Raw genomic sequence first — 23,933 nt, forward strand, 5'->3', positions numbered from 1 at the left:
TAGCGAAACTGGAGTGCCAAACCCCTTCATTGCAACTAAGTCCAAGACTGAATGCATCCAGCCTCTATGGGAGGTGTTATTTCAACAGCTGGCCTCAATAAGGTAAACAAATTACAAAGGCTAAACTCTGTGAGAAATAAAGTCTCTAAAAAGGGATTAGTTTACTTCTGGTGGATAATCGGTTATTTCTTCTGCATGTGATGGGTTTCTGTCCTAGTCTTGTATTTTCATACATCCAACTTTGCTTTAGTGTTCTCTGTACAATACTACTGCAGCTTGCTGGTGCAGGAAGTCAGAACCTACAGTGTAAGAGGTACTAGAATGGAATTATCATCACAAAACTACAAATCTCTGTGAAGAGCAACGTCTGGCAAATATGCTCTGTTTTTTACCATTTGAAGTTTTAGACTTGGCTTTGCAAACAGGCAGGGGATTTCAGATCCAGAATCAGTTACTGGAAATCTTACCCTGTGGCTGGGTGGCCTAGAGTTTTGTTAGGTTTTAAATCTTTTGCTACCAGTAGAGAGGGGAATAGAGGTCCTGAGAGAAAGAGGAGTCTTTTCAGACAATAAAGATCCAAAGTAAAACCCTAGCATAATCTGCACAAACAATGCTCTAACAAATTAGAATTTGGAACAGACTGATAAACTTTGTCCAGCGATGTTTGCATGCCTCTGGTTGAGTAATCCCATGGTCTTAATGTAACCTCAATCAGTCATCCTCTCCCCAAACAGCTTTGTTACCTTTTATTTTGCATCGTGCAAATTCGAGATATTAGGAACTTTGGACAGAGACCATGTAGTGCATTTGTTTGAAGGCATTTGGCACATTCCTGAGAACTACAAAGCAAGCTTGCTATGCCAGGCAGCCACAGACTATGTAACAGCAAGCCCGTTTTCCTAGCACTTTTCTTCCTCAGCAATCCTGAACAGCACAAATTGAAAAAAGAATCATATTTGGAAGTACCTGCTACTGAAACGAAGCCAATTCCAAAAGGCTTTTCTTTTGCTTTGAAAAGTTTATGTTAGTTAACTAAACACCTAGAAGCAACAGCAGGAGGGAATCTGGGAAAAGGTATCGAGCAAGATACAGCCACTTCTTCTCCTATGTATGCATTATATTAGTCTCTTTTGACCTTCAATGTTATGCTAGTGCATTAGTGGAATCCCTTACATAACAACATCAGGACAGGACTCTAATTTCTCTTGCCTTTCATTTCACATGCAAGGGGAGTTCAGTGAGACCAAACAGGTCCCCAGTTTGGAATCTGGCAAAGAACCATGGCAAGGCAGCTCCTTTGGGAGAAGCTGCAGGGGTATTAGATGGGCACATGGGGCTCGGCCCTTCTTTTCATATTCCCCTTGCTGCAGGGGGAGGTCTATAGCACAAGTTTTGGTATTGCAAGACTGCACTTACAGTGAAAGAGGAAAAAAAAAATCCCAAATTGTTTTAATGCATCAGCGTGCCAAGTGCAGTTCTGGTCACGTGTCCACATGCTTATGGGAAAGTGCTCCCGTGATAATAAATGATCTCACTGGGAGAGAAGTGAATGTGTGAATGTGAGACAGATACACATCAATGCTGTGTGCAGGTTTAGACAGACAGTAGCTTTTTAAGAAATCCCTCTGTTTCTGTGTGGGGGCTGGAAGTGCACACCCCAATTCTGCATAGGAAGGAGGATTTAGTAATGGCCTGATTTTAAAGCTTTTGTTATTTCTCTTTTGAGCAGGTCTAATCCAGCCCTCTGGTCCAGGCTTTTGGCTTCCTTTGGGGACTGCAGGCTGGGGCTTTTCATTGTTAGCTGAAACAGACATTTGGACGCTTTCCCTTCCTGGAGCACATTTGCTTTTAGCGCTTTTAATACTTGCTTTGTCCCAAACTCAAACTTGTCCTATTTTGTTTGCTGCCTTTTTTTTTTTTTTTTTTTTTTTTTACCACCTTGATTCAGCAGTGGCAAAAGCCTGATGCCTGGGAGCAGTCAGTCTACAAAATTCCTTTTTCTCTTTGACTAACCCCAGTTCCTACTGTTTCACAGATATTTTTTTTTTTCTGAGACTAAAAACAATCCACAAAACTCACATATGAGAGCTTCAAAGCCCAGCACACAGGATGTTTCTGCAAACTCTGCTGTCCATTTAAGGTAGTGTACCCTCTTTTCCAGCCAAGTCACCCAACCTTCCATTGTATCCAACCACACGGTTTGCCTTGAGGAGTTTTTATAATAACCTACAAACACACACTGGCAGATGGTCTGAATTTTCTCAACCAGCCAAGGGTTGTCAGGACACAGCCTCCATGTGGATGCCAAATGCAGCTGGTCGGCAGCCTCCTAACCCGTTATCTCAGAGTGCAGAGCTCTCAGTATGGACAAAGGGGGGCAGAACTGCCAATCTTGGGGACTGGCTACTCACCTCAGGGCTCTGCTTGCCCCCTTCAGTATGGCAGGATCCTGGACAAAAAACAGAATCCCTAGACTCCAGCTGCATAAATGAGTAGTTTGGATAAAGCATGATGGGAATCTTGGTGGGATTTCCCTGATGGGAAAAGGCAAGATATAAAGAGGATGGAAACAACTGCGGTTAGTCACCTGCAGCCACTGCAATCACCTAAAATCTCTGTGGCATAAGGAGGCCTGTTTCCATGGATTTTACTCAGTCGGCAGGTGAGGCCCCAAAGCCTTCCCACTCAGAGGCTGCCACTTAACACCCAGGAGCAGGCAAAGGGCTTCCAGGTGCTGGGTAAGGGAAATGATCTACCCATGGGGCAAATGCAGTCCTGCACACAGCCCAAGCAAAGGCCACGTTGGTGCAGTTCAAGGCTGAACTTCTGAACCCTCACTGAACTTTTTCAATCTGGCTTTTGTTTGGATTAAGAGCAGAAGGCAGAGGGCTACAGACTGCAGGAAGCACTCGATCAAAGTGCTGGCAAGACTGCCTCCTCCCTGCCACATCCCTTCCCGTGACACCTCTTGGCTTTGCTCACCTGCAGCCACTCTGGCTCTTTGCTTTTGAATTCTCATGCTATGCACAGAAGAGTTTCCATGCAGATGAGAGAAACCACATGCTGCTGGAGTGAAATGCTGATAGCAGTGAAACCAGATTCTGCTCCCAGGGACGAGAGGTGTCCACAGAGCCCGAGAACTTTGTAATTCATGAGGAGTTCATATGGAACCTGCCTCTTTCCTACCACATAGCAACTTCTTCAGTTCAGGTGATGGAGGAAGGATTGACTTGGATATTATCTGTGCCAACTTCTGTTCTGCCAGTAGGAAGCTGAAAATGGAGTGGCAGCTGAGCACTCAAAATCAAGTACTCCCTCATCTACAGCATCTCTTGCTGACAAAGCCCAGCCTCAGGGAACCTGTGACATCCTTTAGTCCTTTTGGAATGGGAACAACTTCACAGTGTTGTACTTCAATCAGTATTTTGGACCTGCCAGAGGAAAATGAGTGCTATATTCTCATTAAGAGTGCATCTACACGCTGGCTTGAACTTCGTGACTGTTCTGGATAGAGTGTTAGTGCACACTATCCATGTAACAACCTCCATGCTGGAAAGAAAACTGCTGAGCTATTCAAGTTTCCATTCCTGAAACCAAGGACAGAAGTCTGACCTGCAGCTGTGTTTGACCATTTTCCAAACAGTTCTGGTGTGTGGTGGCCTGCGCTGACAAGACTCTGGAATACCAGAACAGTCAGTCACTCCATGCAGTGCTGGTGAAACTCCTGAGAACTTCCTTGGCTTCATGGGCTAGTGAAAATATTTTGTTTCTGCAGCATGCCAGGCTGGAGCCCAAATGGATGCAGAAATCACAGCAGGAAGTTATGAAAGTGAGAATTCAGGCAAAGGATGGGCGGACAATCCTTCGCTGCAAGACAAATTTGCTTGTGGAATCATCCCTTGGAAACAGTGAAAGCCCCAGACTAGGCCAAACATGAGAAAATGAACTACAGGGAGTAATTCTACATCGACAGGGGTAAACTTCATTGGTTTTACATGTCCGGGTTCTGCAGACAAATAATATGGAAGAGAAGGGGAAGGACAGTAGACTCAAGAGTTGATGATGTAGGTACTCCCATGGCTGTATTTCTTCAAAAGCACCCACTGCTAGTAAAGCAGTCAAGTGATAACGTTCATGAGCTTCTGCTGTCAAAAATAAATTAGGCAGAAAGCAGAAAGGCAAAGAACTGAAGTCCAAGGAATATGAAATATCATGGTAAGTCTCACCTGGACAGTGTCCCAACTGCAGTGGGTAGAAGAGAGCGCTGTGGAGCACTCCCCAGTTGAATTCTAACCACAAGGTGTTCTCCTACATCTCCTACCACACCCAGGACCACACAGCTTGGCTCAAACTGGCATTTCACTTTCACGTTATACCTTCTGCAGTTCCCAGTCTCCTCCTCTACATTATATTACATCCTGGATGGCTGATTGCATACTCTGTCAGAAAGTTGGCTAACCAAGAACAAGGCGGGATCTGCAAGCCGCTACTTCCCAAAGCATTCTGCTCTTCCTCTTGCATTCCAGTAGTAGAAACAAGGTTGGGAGATGGGGTGGGTAGGCAGAGGCCAGCTGCCAAGTGACCCAGTGCAAAGCAGGGAAATTCTCACCTCTCTGCAGAGAAAGCTGGGGCATGTAGGAGGGAATGTCCAAAGTTCGTACAACGGAGACAATAAAAACACTTCAGAAAATAGAGCAGGAATTCTGCTTTTTGGAGAACATCACTGAATAAGCACCAGAACACCTTCTGGAGAGGCAGAGCACGTAGAGGGGTTCTGGATGATAAATCCATACTTCACATGATTAGATCAACAGCAGGGAAGCACCCCTGACCCTTGTTAAAAGAAGACAGTTTGCCGACAGTTCCATACAGTGGCATGTTACATTTTAATCTCAGCTAGGTGCTAGCCAGTGCATGCCAGACACTTTGTATTTTAAGGGCGCTCATTTTATACAGGGTGACTGTGATATGGGCCAAACATTCTGGCCAAGATGGCCACAAGTGCAGCCAAGGAAAAGCTGAAGAGCAGCTTTTCTGGCACTCTCAAAAGTATACATTAACACAGCTCCTCAACCCTTTTTTATGTACTTCCTTAGCACCTTTGCCCAGGTGCCACAGGGTTTGTCCCATGCAGCTGGCCTGTATGTTGCCTCAGGGGCAAAGAGCAAGGCAAAGCAGTTTTTCATCAAGCTGGTCTGTCCCTCTTTCGGCAGCAGATGAAGCTGCTCTCAAAAATACTGACACAACCTTGGAAAAAGCCTGGCCAAAGGGAGCATCAACAAGAGCTTTGCAAGACTGGAGAGAAATGAAAGGGATTGCTCATCCAAATGAAGTAATCTGCCAGACTTCAGCCAGGCAGGGCTTGCTGCTCTGAGTCTACATGCAGTAAGTGAATGCTCAGGTCTGTATTATGGTAGAGGTGTTGGGTTCTGACTCCTGCTTCAAGTTACACTCCCCATCATGCATCTCCTTCAGTCTCAGGTGGTGTGAGTGACATCAGTCCCCAAGGTTATCTTAGGCTTTCATCTTGGTCCTGTCATTCTAGCAGCTGATGGTGCAAGTCTAATGTCAAGAGCCCTACCATCAGCAAAACATTCTTCAGCTCAGCGTAAGATTCTTCTGTCCCCAGACGGTAGGAATTCTCACAGAAGTATGTGGGGTAACATCTGGAGTAGCCAGTGACTTCTTGTAAGTCCCCTCTTCAAAAAAGTGAAAGATGTCTAAATTCAGAGTGAAGAGTTGGATTGATTACAGGGGTAATGAGAGGGAATTCAGAGCAGAAGGGATGAGCACACAAAAGTACAGATAAGACTCTGAGAGAAATGCTGTCCTTCATCAGGGCAAAGCTTATTGTCACAGTCTTGAGACAGACTATATGCCTTTACAGTGCTCTGTTCTTTTCACCTTGCACCTTCCTATTTTAAGACAGCAGGAACTGTCTTCTGTATACAAAGCTTTCTTCTATGTGCAATGCAAACTCCTGATGGCAAGAGAGTAAGTGCAGGTGAGCAAGCAGGAGTCAGCAGGAATGGAGGCCATGTGACTGGGAATGGACTAAAATCTCAGTATACTGGATACTATTAGCCACCTGTGTGAACTATCCATCTCAATTTGCAGCCTTGATACAAGTTTGTCTCTGTTCGCTGGCTTGTTGCTGCATGACTACTTTCTTCTGATCAAGGAGGACCAGATTCCTGCAGAGCCAAGAAAGTGATGCCTCTTTCACCTCTGCCAGCATCAGTGCACAGCAATGGGCAAGCTGCTGTGCCAGGATCCCTGGTTCCTTCACAGAACAGGTTAAAAGTCCCTCAAGGAGCTGATAGCAATTCAATAGTTCCAGCACCTGCAATATTGGCACTTCAGTCTGCTCCTGAAGTGTGGCTGGTCAGGGTTATTTTGGAGGGGATGGGGTACAGAAAAGCCTATTTCAACACCACACTCAGAGTTGACCCACTGGCAGAGCAAGGAAAAAGCCATCACTGCAGGCGGAGCTAGAGACCACAAGGACTGGTTAAACTGACATTAAGGAATGTACATTACCTGTGTTTCTGTCTTGGAAGAGCTTTTACAAGGGGCCCAAGCATATTATGAGGCACCTCAGTTTCTTCCTGTTGGCATTCCTAGGGCTACAGCAGCAGTGCAAAAAGGCACTATTACCTCTCATTTAAGCAGGGAGGTAAAAACAACTAGAGCAGTCAATACAGTGATCTCAAGAAGAGTTTAAGCTCAAGGATTTGAAAAATATATTACTTAACTGTGTAATGTACTGCCTGCTGTAATAGGCTCTACCTAGATCCTGTTGATCCCTTCTTGAACTAGCACTTACAAACACAGCAGACACAAACACAGTGAAGGAACAGATTAAGTTAGGTGTGCGGCCCTGACATTATACCAGACAGGATTAGAGGATGACCTGGTCATGTTCGCATGGCACTGAACAAGGCAGCTTGTTCCACTCAAAAGTCCCAGCCCAGTTCTGCCCCTGTCCTTCCCTGTCAGCTCACTTGCATCTGGCAGCACCACAGGCTGAGTGCTTCCCAAATTACTACAGACTTACAGAAAGCCTTAGAAACAAGTACAGACGCAAAGACAAGGTAAGATTAGACAATTCATTTATGTGGGAAACTTTTGATGAGGTGCTAGAGGAAGGAATAAATTTGTATCCCCTGCCTTATGTGGTTCCAGAGAGCCATGCAGGAGGTGCAGGCAGGGGTACACACAGTCAAAACTCTCACATAACCGCAATGGCAAAGATTTTGCAAGGGTCCAACATGAAGAGCTTTCCCCTTCCAGTATGCTGAGAAGACAGTATCATGAGAGACCAGGAGAGCACTTCTGAAGTGCCCCTGCACTCTATCCTGGCTCTGGGACTCATCTGTTTAGTTCCAGCCCCACCATCAAAATGCTCAATCCAATTTCTTGATCTCATTCTCCTGTCTCCACCCAGACTCCAAAGCCTGCCTGTTTCAATGCTGTTCCACCTCCTCAGCAACAGCTCTGCTCTCTTTTTCTAAACTCTGCTTCCACCCTGCTTGCTACGTTCCCTTGCTGGGACAAAAAAACCACAAGGGTGGTGTAGGGAAGGACTAGCAATGCAATAGAGAGGGCTTTGATACTAATCTCCAATTTAAATCTCTTAATTTTAGAGGTGCAGCACATCTACTTGCATGTAGAACGTATCCAGAGGTATCCATTCTTTGTTCTCACTATACCAGTCTATGGAACAATTCTAAGAGTCAGGGCATTAATCTGGAGTCCTGGTGTGATTCTAGCAAGATAAAGGATTTACCATTTCCTGTCTCAACCTGCTCTGCAGGGTTGCTATGTGAATGTGAACTAGATAATGTGCTCCACCCCACAGCTGCTAAATAGACACAGCCTCTAAAGAATCCCAAAGATTTGTAAGACACAGGAAAGAGGTTTTCAGAGTTGAAATATCTGATGGCTACAAGGCTACATCAAATGTGGAGTCCTCTTATTTGATCCTCACTGATACCCAGTACACAGCCTGCCAGCATCCAAGGGACATTTCCAAGAGCTTAAGACCTGAAATGTAGGAGTCTCCAGCCATCCCTAGCCCTGCAGCCTAAGCTCTCCCAGCAACAGCCCCATGGCCTCTGGTAACCCCACAGCTTGCTAATGCGAGGTTCATAAACCGCTCTGGCATTCCCATGGAAACAGAGTGTGAGGTCATAAACAGGGGATTAGCACCTCTGAGCGCCCAGCACCGAGCAGGAGGCAGCCACAGGCTTTCCCTTCGCCCACCAAAGGCCAGGGGCCATTCAGGCCAGGAAGGGGGACGAGACCCTGTTGCATAGCAAGGGCAGGCAAAGAGCAAATCACTGACTGGGGGAAACAGGGATGGGGCAGAGGGGAACAGGCTTGTCATGGGACCCTGCTGGCTGCTCAGCCCCCTGCTCACTGCTGATACCGCTCCTGGGCACCCTCCTGCTGTCAGGGGCCAGACACCAAAAGCCTAAGAGAGAACAACTGTTCAGCCTGGAGAAAAGATGACTCAGAGGGGTCTTACCAATGTTCACAAATACTTCAAGGGAGGGTGTAAAGAAGCAGAGCCAGGCTCTTCCCAGTGGAGCCCAGTAACAGAATAAGAGGCAATGGGCACAAACTGAAACACAAGAAATTCTGTCTGAACATAAGGAAACTGTTTCACTATGAGGGTGGTTCTTCAGAACAAGCTGCCCAAAGAGACTGCAGAAGGTCCATCCTTGGAGATACTAAAAACCTGACTGGACGTAGACCTACGTAACCTGTTCTAGGTGATCCTGCTTGAGCAGGGGGCTTGGCCTAGACTATGTCCAGAGGCTCCTTCCAACCTCAACTACTCTGTGAGGCTGGGACTCCATCTCAGTGGCATCCTCCTGCAACTGCCTACTGAGTGTGAGTTATAAGGAGGGTGAGCACAGCTGAAGAAGGGAGGGCAGACTCTTAACACGTGTGGCAGTTTTAATCCTGTGGGGATAAATGCTTTGAATGAGATGTGGTTTGTCCTTAAAAGACTGACAAGAGAATATCATGACAGACTCTCCTTCTCCGAAATACTGTGAGTACTCTTTATAAGCCCTGCTGCCTGAGGCATGTTTTACCTAGTTATAAGGAACTGCTTTTCCTCTTCCAATCTACTCCTGAAAAAAAAGATGTGGAAAGACAAGACTATTCACCTGTTCAACTTGTGTTTCTTGGGAATATGCCCTTCAGGAAGTGGAGGCCTGTGGTTTGGCAACAAACCTGAAACAAAAAAAAGAAAGGTGTGAGAATATTTTGCAGTGTCTCCTTGCCTCTACAGCATCTAGAAATTACATTACACTTCATAAGCCAGGCAACCCAGGTCCGTATTAGAAGAGCACAGCAAAAACTCAAAAAACTACAGTAGAAAGGGTATTTTATGTCATTGCTTGAACCTGCACTCCAGCCAAAGAGATGCTAGAAGGTTCTGCTGGGTACAGAGAGGAAATACACACCGAAGACACAGCCACTTGGGCTCAATGAAGAGGCTTTTTGAGATGGCACAGGCCACTGGTGTCCAATCAGATTCTATCTCCAGGATGAAAATCTGACCATTAAAATCCTCAGTCTATTTAACCTGGATACAACTCAGGTACCACACACAAAGATCAGCTCAACACTCCAACTATGTCAACCTTGGTCCCACTCCTAGGGTATAGCAAAAAAATTCTTCACATGGCAGATGGTAGACTGTGCATGTTATTAATGGGGTTGGTCAAGCTTACGCTAAATTGAGTGATTTCAGAAGCTGGTATTAATCATTAGTTACTAGAGACTGAGCCACTTCCCAGATCTTTCTGCAATGGCAGTGTCATCTAAAGGGATAAATGTCTGCTGCCAAGGCAGGAGCCAAGACACATAGAAAGCGGAAGGAGTAGCCTCTAGTCCATCATCCTGTCCCAGCACTTGGACTATAACAAGTTTGCTGGGTGACTGGACAATGACATCTCACTGAGCTATACCAATTGGGTTGGAGACCCCTCTCAAGGGGTTCTATAGGTACCCCACAGTAAGGGGTTGTCTCAGGAGGAGGCTAGGTACCTGCACGGTGAGCCATCTGCACACAGACAGCAATCTTCTTGTGCTCCTCCAAACAGAGGCCTGTGATCCTTCGTGGCAGCATCCCTCCATCAGAACGGATAAACTGACTCAGCAGCAAGACGTCCTGAAGGAGCAAGAGAAGGGCAAATCCATCAGTGCTATAGCTACTTTAGCTGCTGTGATTCTTAGGTGTTGGGCTGACCCTCGTGCTGTCTACAGAACTCAAAACAAAGCAAAACAAAACAATGACTCCTTCCTACGCATTTTGGCTGCAGCTTCACAACAAGGGGCTTTTGCTTGCTGTCACTATGCCTGCCAGCTTAGCGCAGTAAGGTCACTCAGATGGTCTGAGTCTTCCCTTGACTTCACTAGTGTAAACACATGATGTCAGCTGCAATCCCTGCTACTTTACTGTTGCTTGCTCCAAGATTCTAGCTAAGATAATGTGTCCTAGGTAGTCAGGCAGTTACACAAGACCTACAGATGGATAGTGTTTACACAACTTGAAATGCCGTCACAGCTGCTATCCTAAAGGTCACAGATCTGTTAGATCACCTCTGGCCCCCTCCTTGTTCCCTCAGAGCAGGACTGTTCTCTGCTATCTACTCCTCAAACTTTTATCCAGTTTCCCATGGTGGAACTTCTCTCATGTCTCTTTGGAGGGGTGGAGAGCAGGGAAATGATCCAAGATCTTGCATGAAGAAGCTTTTTGTATGAAAAGAATGTGTGCTGATGAGAAAGACCTAACAGGATAAATTGCTGCCTTCAGTTCTTCAACTGCATGCATTAGGTGGGGCTGTTACAGCCATGCTGGATGGAAGGAGCATTCAGAGCATGCCGAGGGTTTGTCTGTGGTTCAAGAATCATTGAAATTACACTGCTGTTGACCTTTCCAATGGTCACAGCTCTGGAAATGTAAAGCATTCTTAATAAAAACAATTAAAGGGACCTCTAGGATCAGATAGTATCACAGGCCTGGGATGAAAAATTTTTAAACACAGCAGCAACAGCTGTTGCACAAGTGTCCCATTAACTGTTAACAGTATAGCAGCGCAGTATTTTGATACATGCTCTCCATTTCCACATACAGCACCAGTGCAAAGCTACCCCTCAGGCCGATATAGACAGCTCCCCCTGACATGCTGACATCAGCATAAGTTGGCCCAAAAGGCCCCTGGAGACTCTGTGCTCGTTTCTTCCCCTACCTGTTGACAGACTTGTTGCTGGTAGAGTTTACTTCTCCGCTGCTGTTGTAAGCATGTTCAGCAAGCTGCCAGCAAGCACCCTGACAGAATGAGAATTCATACGAGGTACGACAGCACTTTACACACTCTCTGTCAACAGCAACAGGCAAGAACAAAGAGTACTTGTTGCTTTTCATGTTGGGTGACCCTGACTCTGCCTGTTACAGATTCACAGACCTACTCCCACCCCCATATGTTTGTTCTTTTATGAAGAGCTCCATGGACCACTCCTAGCTTCATCCTAGCCTTGCAAAATCAAACAATCACAAGTGGATATAAAATGAATCTAGCTATCTAGGAATTATACATCCACTTCCACTGCACAAGACCAGCTCAGCTCTGAAGGGGGCTGCTGGAATTCAACATGGCTTTCTGGTAATGACCGATTCTGACAGATGCTGTCATACAAGTGCTGCAGTCAAAATTTAGAGGTTTTTTTGTTGGTTTGGGGTTTTCAGTTTTTTTGTCCCCCACCCCTCCCCACCTTCAATCCCACCCTCACTAATACCACAACACAATCAATAACACAATTTCCGTCTTCCCTTATCTGGCTTCCTTTCTACAACGGATGTGTTCAGACTGACTTTCAGATCCAGCTCCTTTGAAAACATGGCAGGTTAGGCAACTTCTCACTGATACAGAATGACTTATCAACCACCATACAGAGTGATGCTGTACCCAAAGAACAAGAAAACCATAGCTGAGCAACTAGCAGCAAGTTCCTGAGAGGCCTTCTGTGGTTAAAACGGAAGCGAAGTGTCCTCAGCCCAGCTAATACATGGTCTTGCCAATGAGAACAGTAACCAGGGGAACAGTTGGTGCCAGCTGCATTGGAAACTGGACGGAGGCCAGCCAAACAGTCCAAGGGCACTGACTTTCAGCCCCTCCTGAAATGCACTGGACTGGATTCAGGAAGCCAGAGCAAGACTCCATCCCCCTTTTGCTGCTTCTTTAGCCATCCAGTTCTCCAAATCACCCACAGCTCAATTTGCCATTTAGCGCAAACATACCACTTCCTTAAGTGAAGAAGGGCTGTTTAGCTCCAAGTGCCTAGAAAGAGAAAAACTTACGAGACTTTTCTACTAGTCTGCTGCATTACTCTGTAGGGAAGAGGAAAAAGGGATCTGATGGCAAATTTGAGGCTGTTCCAGTCTTTGAATCTGTGAAAGTCTAAGCAGGCTACAGAATCTTGTGAAGGGTGTGTGTGGTCCAACTGATTTTTCATATTACCACCACGCCTCATGGAGTCACAGGCTTGTTATCAAGTGTTTCCATGCAAAGGGGGGTGGTGGGAAGCAAAGGGAGGTAGCCTTTCTTTTTCCCCTCTGTGGAAAAACATCAGGAAAATCTGCTCTCTGTTATCATCTCTGATCAACAGTGTCACCAACTGACCAACACCCTTGTGTGGCAGTCATTTCTTAACTGAAATCATCTATGTCCCAGCCGCTGCAGCTCCAGGTTATGCTCACACTGTTTGGCTTAAAATTCTGCATGCTTGACAGACGATTTGTCCATTTCTGAAGATCCCCACAGTTAACAGGCCAGGTGCCTCTCCCAGAATACTTGCACAGATGCATCTTACCACAGGGAGAAAGCAAACAGGTACAGCCAACTTTATGGGGCAGCTGTGGAGGGAAGCAAGTATGTAGAGCGGCCAAAGAAAAAAATATGCCTGGCAAGTTCTCATGGTGCCGTCATGTTCCATGAAATTCACATTTTGTGCTAGTGGACAGCCAAGCCTGTAACCACGGATTTGCTTTAATCACTGGACAGCTCCCATGAGGCTGGACCCAGAATCCCACCCCTGTAATCTGCAGCATTTGATGAAAACAACTTGGATTGAATTAATCTAGGGCAAAGCTTGCAGTTTGGTTTCCTCTCATTGCTGCCAAAGCAAGATGACATATTTACTGCCTACTCAGACTAATGATATTTGAAGTGGATAAGGGGGAAAACGAAAAACAAGTTTAGCCTTCACCTCTAAAAGGGCTGGATAAACTTGCTAAACGAAACACTATGTACAGCACGTTCCTGTGAATGGATGGCAACCAAAATGCAGATGCATCTCTGCATTTTAATATCTGCAGACACTCTGAAAAGCAGGATCCTTGACTGCTTACATGCGATTCATTAAAACCTTCATTTACCACAAGAAGAGTTCTGTCTGTGTAGCCAAATTACTACTGAGCTGTATCACGCAAGTCTGCCAGTCATTATTTCCAGTTATACAAGAGTCTAGTTTTTCTTTTCTCCCTTACTCCTGGGAGCTGTACACCATTCTCCAGGCATTTCATAACAGGACTGCAGGTTTCAATCCAGCTGCATCCTAACAATGACCAAAATAATTTTTTATCTCCAATGGATGTGAAAAAAATCAACTGAGGTCTCAGATTCAATGGACAGACACACACAGACCACAAACTGTGGGAATTTATACCTTAGGCTCTGTTATCCTGAGCCTCAGCAGAGACTAAGGACAGAACTGGCAAAGACAACTACAGCCCTCCACACCACAGCGGAGGCAGGTTGGAATCATGAACTGCTAGTGCTCACAATGCCTGTTCAGTTGATTAATAACTTTGGAGACATTGGTCCCCCAGTTCTCTGACAGCCAAAGTAACTCATTATGCCACTACTTTAGACTGTGCTAGCTGCACATGACAAAAGAAAAGTCCTGTGAGGTCATATTACTCAGCTCCCTCAGGGGCTAATTCAACACTTCCCTTTTCATAGGGCCTCATTCAGTCCAATTACAAGCCTCCCAAGCAAAAAAGCTCACACTTTCCCTTCTGTGCAACTGACTGATCTCAGCTTATCAATCTCAAAGGAATCACTGTGATCCATCCATTCTGATCTCTTACCAAGACAGATTATAGGTTATATGCTGTATGAACTGGGCTATATCTTTAACAAAAATAGCTGTTCTCAATTTACAGACTTTTAGGACAATTAACCACCAGTAAGTAAATGGTGCCACTGTTTAATTACCCACAGAGTTAAATACTTGCACTTTATTATTTAAGCATTTAAAGATTCTGCTGCTCACCACTGCTGCAGCAAAGAAAAATAGCAGACTGCTTTTGTGCAGAAAAGGGAGATTTTATTCACCTTGACATTTAGAAGCATGAAAATCCATGACTGGTACAAAGCATCCAAACATATAAGGGAGTTATTCAAGAAGAAGAGGTGGTCTGCTCCAGAACTGAAATTTCTCCCAGTTCTCATCAGCCCCACAGAGGAACGCTTCTACATGCTGAGGTAAGAAACGTCTACAATTCTGAAATGCCAGTTCACACTGCTCTCTCTAGCTTTTTGTCCAGGTTTTCCTCTGCTCTACAGCGGGAGTACTGGATATACATACATCAGAAGCATATGCACTTAAAAACCTACATGACAGCCAGGATGGACATGTTCCTAGTTTGTCTCTCAGGACCACAATTTCTTAGGAATGATCTCAGGCAATGATTTTCAAGACTGTGGCTGAAGGATTTCCCCTCACATTTGGTTTCTCTCTTGCCTCAATACTGACCAGTAGAAATCAAGATCTGAGAATCAAACTGAAGTGTGGAAGAAATCTCATAACCTTAGTTCAGTCTACAAACACACCTAAGACTCGTGCTTTACGTTGCCTGTTGAGATCAACAACCTACTTATAATCCTGGAAATCAGGCTCTACAGCATCACACTGTCTAAAAACCTGCTTCTTTAGTTCTTGATGGCACTGTTATCTCTACATGCCAACAGAGCCTTCTACCAGACAGCAGCAGAAAGTGAGCCTATACATGAATTGCCAAGATTTAATCTGCTCCCATGGCTCCTTTCATCCCTGAGCATCAGTTTATAGTTTCTCTGGAGTTGCTGATGTGTGACTGATGGAATGCTTGCTGGAAATCTGTAGAACTACCCAATTTAATGATGCTCTTGACTCCTCGCATTTAAAAGTCAAATAAAACTTATATTAACCTTAAAGCATTTTCCAGTTTAAGCGATTGGTCTGTTTTTGATCACAACACAATTCAGCAACCATGAAGAAGAGTTGCAAGAAATCACTGCATTCAAAGAAGGCAACACAAACCAAATGTGATCTGTTTTTGTAGTACTTTCCATACCTTAATGGTATTTGCCATTTCTCCTAATTTACTATCACCTGCAAATTCACTGTATATTTTATCTTTCCAGATTGTCGAGACTAGAGAACACTAAATACTCCCCTGCCCCAAACATATTTCACTGTTTAATACTGCATCCAGTCCGAATCACACTGACAACACTCAGATCCTAAACGATTTCTGCAACACAGGCTTTGAAAGATACTGAATTGATATTTCATTTACATCTCACATCTGTTGTTTCACCTGCCTGTAGTCTGGCACTATTGCTGTACTCATAATTCGTAATTCATGAGTCATAATTCATCCTATCCAATAGGTTATTGTTTTTACTCCTAGTTGGTACCATTTTACTTGGTTATTTGCAGTGTTTGATTTACCAAGTAATAATCATCAGCAACATTCTCCTTCCTCTCTCAGCTACTTAGTATTTCAGCTGCTATTTTCAAACCATTTGGTGATTCCTTAGGATTTTTTTAATGCTTTCAAAAAATCCTGCAAGTGAAATGATACATTTGCTAACTACTTCCCTTAAGATCCTGGGGCTACATGCAATCCAGGCCTGCTGATCTGTACCTAATTCAATGCTTAAGTTATTTCTGTACCTGTTTTTTCCTGTTGTTTCACATTTGCAAGATTGCCGTTACTATCTAGATATTAAAACATAATTTTCCTTTTGTGTGTGTGCACTAGGACTGCATGTGAGCAGCTTAGTCATTCTGCAGCCAACATGGCTTTCAGTCCACTTGTCTCATTAATGCACTTTCTCAGAAAGATTTCTTTTCCTCCAGAAGCATTTGTATCTCCCTCGCTCTAATCCTAATGACATTAACTTATTCTGAGTTTTCTGTGGCTTTATCTTAGTATCAGCATGTTCCTGTCTGGTCTTCTTCTTTTCTAATTCTAGTACTGGGTTTTTAGCTTGCAAGGGGAGCACTTAGTCCTTTTGTAAACTCTCATGTTTGAATGACCTCTTGTAAAGTTACATTCTGCATCTTCTGTCTTACACTTCTTAATCTAAAGTGTTCTTGACTGCTGTTCTTTTGTTTAAAAGCATTACAGGATTTCCCTGCCATCTTCTACATTTCGTGTTAGTAATTGTCTCATTAACTAATAAACTTCTCATCAGCATTTCCTGCAAAAAGCTTTAATCAAACCTATTTTTTCCTGTTGCAAGAGATGTAAACACATATACTCTCCTTCATGCCCATCGAGAGTTTTGAAAGTTATATATAACAGTCATTACCTTAGTGAAAATGACCCAATGAGAAATTGTAGTGCTTCAAGACATGCAATTGATCTAGCCAAGTCTTTTGGCCTCTCTGGAGGCAGAACAGGCCTGAATCAGTTGATTAATGTTGCGTTCTAGTTTGAGTCTCCTGGAAATACAATGCTGAAAGGCACCTGGGCACAAAAGAGATATATATGGCCGCCTCAGATCAGATGGCCATGTGTACAATTCCAAACCTCCTATTTTATATGAGCTCATCCTTTTTGCCAGGAACACTATCAGCCAAGGGAAACAATTACTATGTGGGAAGCCCTTGCTACACTCAAGAGAAGCAGAGATGGAGTTGTATCTTTACTACACCCAGCAAAAGACAAGAAGGGCAGGCTGTGTAGTATGTAGATCTGACAGCAGTATTTACCTAGCTATGAGGATGAGGGAATGCTCCTTCATGGAACTTACCACGTAATCGTACTTATGCTTCAGGTTCCAGCGACAGATGGGACACTGGCCAGAGGGGTTTGGAGGAGCTGGTGCTTGAGCATCCTCTATAATTCTCCCTTCAATCTAGAAAACAATGCAAAGGATATAAAGATCAGGCGTAGTTTAGTCTTCTACCTGCACCTGTGACTTGAGGAATACTTATCATCAAGTCCACATCACGTTGGTCAGTACTGAGCAGATTTAAGGGGAACAGCATCTGCATCATGCCAACTCACTTACATATAAATTTAACAACCACTTTGGATGTACACAGAATATGGGGGAAGAACAAATCCAAAGGGCGGAGAGAACCATTTGGTAAATTCTTGTATGTTTTACTAAATGTAAACTAGTTCACAGTCAGTGTGAAGTTCTCATATTTGCCTGAATTCCATTTATTGTAGTAGTCTTTTGAAAGACCATGCCTTGAAATTGTAGAGGCCCTTTAGCCAAAAGCTTTAGAACATTTTTTTTATGAGCATAAAAGAGTGTCACAGAATAGCAGATGCATGTTGTGAATGAAAACATGCAGCGGCTTGCTATAAATCACGAACAGGGAAAATTCTGAGCAAAAGTTAAATTTACAAAAGAACTGTTAGGAGATGTCTGTGGGTTTGTGGTTTTCTTTTTTTTTTTGTTTTGTTTTGTTTATTTGTTTTTTTTTATTTTTAAAATACACCAATGTTTTATCCAGTTTAATTCCCTGAAAAATTCCTTCAGGAGATCATTTTATAATCTTTTCTATATTACTACAAAGTGGTGACATCTAACACTTTTCCTCAAAAGTAACATACAAAGAGATGTAGAAGGGGTGTGTGTGAAGAACTTGAGAAATTTGTTTTCTAAATGTAGATATGTTAGGAACATGAAGTCTATCTACATGCACGCTTGTCATTTTTGAGGACTTACAAATAGAAGCAAGAGCTATCTCAAATTGCAGCTGAAGAGACAAAAGAGACAATAAAACTAAGCCATTTTTTCCTCCAAAGTATTTTGGAAGTTTCCTCTGGTCAAATTAGGATTAAAACCAGATTTTGAACACCAACTGACAGCCTCAAATAGTGCAAACATCAGAGTTTAAAAAGAAACCATGCGTGGAATGCAATGTTATTCTGAAGAAAAAAGTGGACTGATTTAGACTGCACCATCAGGTTCAGTGCCGGAAAACCTGGGAAAAGAAAAGCATGATATTTTTCTGTTAAGTGTACATGGGAAACTGACATCCAGCTGAACCGTCAGAACTATTTTACACCATGGATTTGTGTCTTCCTTGTCTAGTGATGGCAAAATTGAAGTTATTTGTAGTTCAAGCATCTCAGTACCTCAAAGAGAGAGAATATTGTCAATTTTTAAGTAAGATTCCTCCCCCCACAAGTAGAACAGCCAGTTTGAATACAAAACATAGGCCAGTATCTAATTTTCTATTCATTGGTAAAGTTATATTTTGGGAAGCTAGTGTATCTGGTCTTGATTCTTGCCAGTCTGGCTTCAGACTGTAATTCCATCTTGGAAACTAATACAGATTCAGAATGCTATGTCAGTATCAGTTTTTCTTCAGATAAATTTCAGTATACAGATTTTGGCAATTACTCCCCCAACTACTGAGTGCTTTCATATTATTAACCCGCTCAGTTATTACTCTTCCCTTAAAGAACTAAGAGGGAATACAGGGGCTGTACACTCTCAGTGTGCTGATGAAATCCAGATTTCTCTGGGATTCATTCCTCTGGTTCATATCAAACACCTCCTTCAATACTGATAAAAGCAAGCATGCACAGAACAATGAGAATAGAAAGATCGATTCAGGAAAGACTAATGCAGAGCAGGATAAATGGAGTGACCAAAGGACATGCCAAGAAATGTATCGCCTCTTTGGTTGGTCAATTTACACCATTTGTTACAAGATTTTCATCTAGGGGCACTGACGGGTCCTAGATTGATACTAGGATATCATACAGTAGAAATATCTGTATGATATGATAAGATATAAGGAATATATATAATATTCCTTATGCTTCTACAATGGGCCTGGAAAATTTATTTTTCTGAAGTGCTCTGCTACTGTAATTGCATACTGTTTTTACTTCAAGCCTCAGTTAATGTACTTTGCAATTATAATTTACATCCCACTGGAAACTGACAGCAAAGTGCAGCACTCCACTGTATGTGTTGTGTCGGTGTGCACACTCCCCCCTTGTTTTGGTTACAACAACTTCAGGACATTCTTACAAGCTCTTCTTTCCAGGTCTCTGGGCAAAGATTAGTCTGTCACTTGAAGAAAAAGAGACTTTCCATCACACCTACTATCACACTTTAAACTTACTTTTGTTGACAGTCCTAGAGGTCTTGTTAACTGCCATATTCTATTTGATATTATATACCTAAAATGTAAGTAACCTGCTCCATCCAGGTTTCAAACCTGATAACATCCACTAACACAAATACAACAAGAAGGAATCTCAGAATTTTAAAGGCATGAAAAAACAGGTTTTGTCTGTTTCATTAGCAAGCAAAAAGGTCTGTCCCCTCTTTATTACTTATGTTCATAGACATTAGCATTTAGGCGCACTGTCTTCTAGCTATTACCAAATAATTCCTGCTCCACTCTCACTGTATTTACACATTCCAAGATACCTGTGCCACCTATCTCCAGCTAATGCATAGATTGCTACTGAAATATGTGAGCAGAATAATGCAATCTCCTTTCCTCCCCAGTAATTTCAGTGCTTCTTCTAAAAAATGACAATTCTCTTCATGAAGTACAATAGATCACATGGTGTTAATTAAGTAAAAGCCTAATTCTGCTCCTTTGGTCTCTTCCATCCTGTCTTGAACTGCAGCTGAGAAAATGGTTGTTTTTATCAGTTCCTTCAGAACTTCTGTTTTATTTTCAGGAGCAGTTTTCATTTAGTATTTAAGATCTTCCGTTCACTGAAAATGTTTTCTTACAAAGAGTGTTACAAGATGCAAACTTTGTATTACCTGTAGTCACTACGGCAGATAGTGATTAGCAAACATGACACAGATCAAAGGCGAGTGACGTGCGTGGCATGCAGCTAGCACAGAGCCATCCTGTGATGCCACATTGTGTTGCTGGCCTAGGCTGAAGTGACAAAGCCACTAGGCAAACCTCCTTCTTGTCCGCCCACATTCAAGATGATGCCAAATACTTTAAGAAACAAACCCACCTGAAGAATCACCTCTTGCGCGTTGGGTCCCAACCAGTCGGGGCTGCCAGCTCTACCAGCGGTGCAGCGAGGGCTTTCGCGCCCATGGGTGGCTCTGACTGGAGGCACTCAACAGCAACAGGTGATGATCAGACCTTCGGCAGCCAAACCCTCCACCATTTACCTGCACTCACAAGGCACACTCACCCTAGTTTTGCCTTCACACCCTGAGATGTCTTTCAGGAAGAAAAGCGACCCTTTTGCCCGTTTTTTTCCCCTTGGGGCAGGGGGCTGGGGGTCGGACATGGACACACAGGCACAACGGGAGGCTGAAGGATGGAGAAGCAACGGCAAAGCAGCTACCAAGTACAAGGGGTGCAGGGACTTACTGTGGTCGTGTTGCCTTCATTCACCTCCACGACTGCAAAAAAAGAGATGTGAGGACAAAATGAGACCCATTAGCCTAAAAACCCCAGTATTTTCGGTGGGGGAAGATGGTGAAATACACTGAACGCAACCGTGTCTACCGACAGCGGTAAGGCAGTGGGGCAGCACTGGGCGGCCCGAGGCCAGCCCCGGACTCACCCTCCCGGAGAGCTCGGGTAGGCGGTGAGGCCCAACCGGTTCCAAAGAGTCCGGTGAACAACCGCCTCAAGCCCCCTCGCAGCAGGCTGGGCGCCGCCATCTTGCCGTCGCCAGCCGTGCCGTCACTCCCGCTTCCGCCGGCGGGGGGGCGGGCTCTGCTGGCGCCATTTTGATGCGCGCCTCTTCCCCGCCCCTGTCGCCTGAGAGGAGGGCGGAGGCGGGAGGCTGTTGTTCCCCCGCCCAGCATATTCCCCTGCCCAGCATATTCCCCCGCTGGAGTGGTTTTCCTTATTTTTTTCATTTGTTTGTCCGTTTGTTTTCAGGGTTTTTTTGTTGTTACTGTTTTGGGGTTTGAGTTTTTTAGGGTTTTTCTTTGAGCTTGTGTCAGCTTGGGGTGGAGGTGAATCTAGAGGTAGTGCTGGCTTCCTGTTACAGAGGCCTAAGCTACAGTCCTGGAACAGCTCCTGAGTCCTGACTCTAGTGAGAGGAAGAGCACGGGGTGATTTAGCTTAAACTATGTGGTGGAGAGGCCTCTTTGTTTGGATAGGCTCCAGGATGACTCCTGTATCTGGGGTGTTTCAGGCCAGCTGTGGGGTGCAGGGAAGGGGCTTGTTTCAAATCTGCTAGTTTCACATCTCTCTCTGCCAGGGATGCTGAGGTCAGTGCATGTTCCTGCACTGGCTTGTGTAATTTGGCAGGTGAAGATTGGAAACGGCATGTTGCCAGGCTTTAAACTTGTAACCAGTCAGGCCAGTTTAGATGCTTTCCATTTTTGTTTTAATGTCACTTGCCTTTGGCATGTCTTGGGCAGCTTGTAGGCTGCTGAGTGATAACTTTTCCCATCACCTTTCTTAGCATGCCTCATCTCTTAGCTGCTTCCACCTGCCTTTGGTGGAAGGTAGTCTAGAGGTGCCTGTTGAGGGGGTGTGTCAGATAGTTGGGACTTTAGATACCAATAAACCATTCAATGCTGCGTCTTCATGAAGAGTGTACTTAAGGTTGTACTCAACAGCAAAGGTCATTCATGGGATTTCTCCAAGTGCTTATTTGCATTCTCTTTGTCATCTCTAAAAAATCCAGGAAGCAAACCTAACAGAGTGAGATAAAATCCCTTGGAAGTTCATGTGCATTGATGGATATTCATGCTATTTTATTCCATCACTGGTCAACAGTACTTGTTGGAGATGTTCCGTATGTTTTTCTGAGTTTCTAGCTAAAATGTGATGTAAAATATAAAATGTGACATAAAATAAAATTTGATCTTCCTGTTTCAGGAGTTCTTCCACCTCCTTGTGTGTTACAGTTACTTCTGCTTCTTGTAACAGTTTAGTTTGCAAATCTCTTTCTGTGGCAGACCTAAGCAGTCAACTTTGGGACTTTCCGAAGAAGCCAGAATGAAGGCAGGGCTTCTGTCCAGACTCTTGTGCTCTATGCCAAGCAATGAAAACAGGGCCATCCCAGTTATTCAGAGTACAAATTGACTAAGAATGTTTGCCGGAAGAGATCTTTTCCTCTCTCGCCGCATTATGCTATATAATGATTTCTAGAATCAGGGTGATCTTTAGCTTGTCCAAAAGCTTAAAAGTAAGAGCCAAACAAAATATTTACTGCCATCCAGCCTAGGGATAACTTCCTTATGAGGAGAAGGAACATTGCTAGGCACAGTGGTATAACGATGTCACATTTTTTATGAGATTATTTGTTTTCTTTTTTTCTTTATATAGAGGCTTTTATCCTAGTGGAAGGAGTTTGGCTGCAATAATCTAATAGGAGAGTTTATTCAATGGGTTAAATTAAATGCAATCTCTTCTGCTGGCTTCCTTGGCTCTTGTGATGTGGAAAACTGAAGGGGTGACTCTCTTCATGGGATAGAAACCAACAGTTGGTAAGAACAGCACTAGCTCACCATAGTGAGCTACACAGAGATATGTAGACAGAGGGTTATGTGCTTTTCAAGAGTTTCCACATGTCATAGGATTTTTGATGCAGATACTTCAGCAGCACTATGGCTGTTGGTTGGACAGAAAGGCCAACATGGTGATAGTTCAGATGATACAGTTAGTACTCCTCTTGCTCGCCTCACCTTAAAACAAATCCTCTCTAAAGGAATTTAAGTGGCACATAATTTAATGCAAAGAAGGAAAATAATTGCTTTCTTAAAAACCTGCAGCCTCTGCATTGAGCGAACGGTTTCTTCTCCCAAGATGTTTTCTTTGTGTTCTGACTATTTCCTACAACTGTTAGCAATGCAGCCCATCGAGTCCCAAGGAGACAAACAAAGCATGTGCCAATTTGAGTTGAAGCCCATCACCTCTTTCCAAGTTTGGAAATTTGACATATTTCTGATTTCTTGGAGATAATTTTTGAATGTGTTTATTTCATCAAGCCCTTGTATTCAGGGGAAAAGAAAAATAGCCCTGAGTGCTGTGTCCATGCACACAGAGAGAGAAGACAGTTATTTTCTTTCTGTAAATTGCTTCAGCCATGCTCTGTGATCTGTTAGCACTGTGGAGGGTCGTCCAGTTTAGATAGAACTGGACGTTTCCAAGGAACGGAATGGGATGTCACCGGCCGTTAAAGAACGACTCCTTTTCCTTTTGAATTAAAATTAAACCTGTGCTCCCAAGTGTGGGTCTGGTCAGGAGCAGGGAAGTATCATCTTTTAGATAAGAAACTTATGTCCTAATTGCTTATGTCCTCTAGAGGTTTTGCGGGACTGTTCTCAAAGAAATGATATTCCCTTGTTTGAACTGCTTTGTGATTAGACATTGTAGATGTTCTGTAAGGCTTCATTTTTCTTTTCATACTAATTTGTGTTCGGTTCTTGTCTGAAAAATGGAATATGTTTTGTCTTTTTTATTATTTCCTATAATGTATTACTGGTTTCTGCTTCCAACTGCAAGGAAACTTTTCAGGTCCTTTGGGCCTTTTCTGGTCCATCGGATGCTAATGGATGACATGTATATCTGCTCCAGAGCCTTACCCGTGCAAATAGCTTATGAAGACTGAGGCTGTTCCAACCAAACATGATTAAAAGTCATAGAAATCGAGA

The 23,933-nt window shown here is 43.8% G+C and overlaps 1 protein-coding gene across 1 annotated transcript; it reads right to left on the reverse strand.

Annotated features, from left to right (window-relative positions):
* Positions 1–1,890: 1,890 nt before the first annotated feature.
* On the reverse strand, positions 1,891–21,026 carry MRPS18A (mitochondrial ribosomal protein S18A). The gene is made up of 5 exons (XM_037405729.1): positions 20,882–21,026; positions 20,686–20,717; positions 17,109–17,213; positions 10,066–10,189; positions 1,891–9,246 (listed from the first exon to the last, which is right to left on the reverse strand). The coding sequence occupies exons 1-5, from the start codon at positions 20,979–20,981 to the stop codon at positions 9,176–9,178; spliced, it is 432 nt and encodes a 143-aa protein (XP_037261626.1). The 5' UTR covers positions 20,982–21,026; the 3' UTR covers positions 1,891–9,175.
* Between the last annotated feature and the right edge of the window lie 2,907 nt (positions 21,027–23,933).

Source organism: Falco rusticolus, chromosome 12, assembly GCF_015220075.1.
Source record: "Falco rusticolus isolate bFalRus1 chromosome 12, bFalRus1.pri, whole genome shotgun sequence".
Taxonomy (NCBI): domain Eukaryota; kingdom Metazoa; phylum Chordata; class Aves; order Falconiformes; family Falconidae; genus Falco; species Falco rusticolus.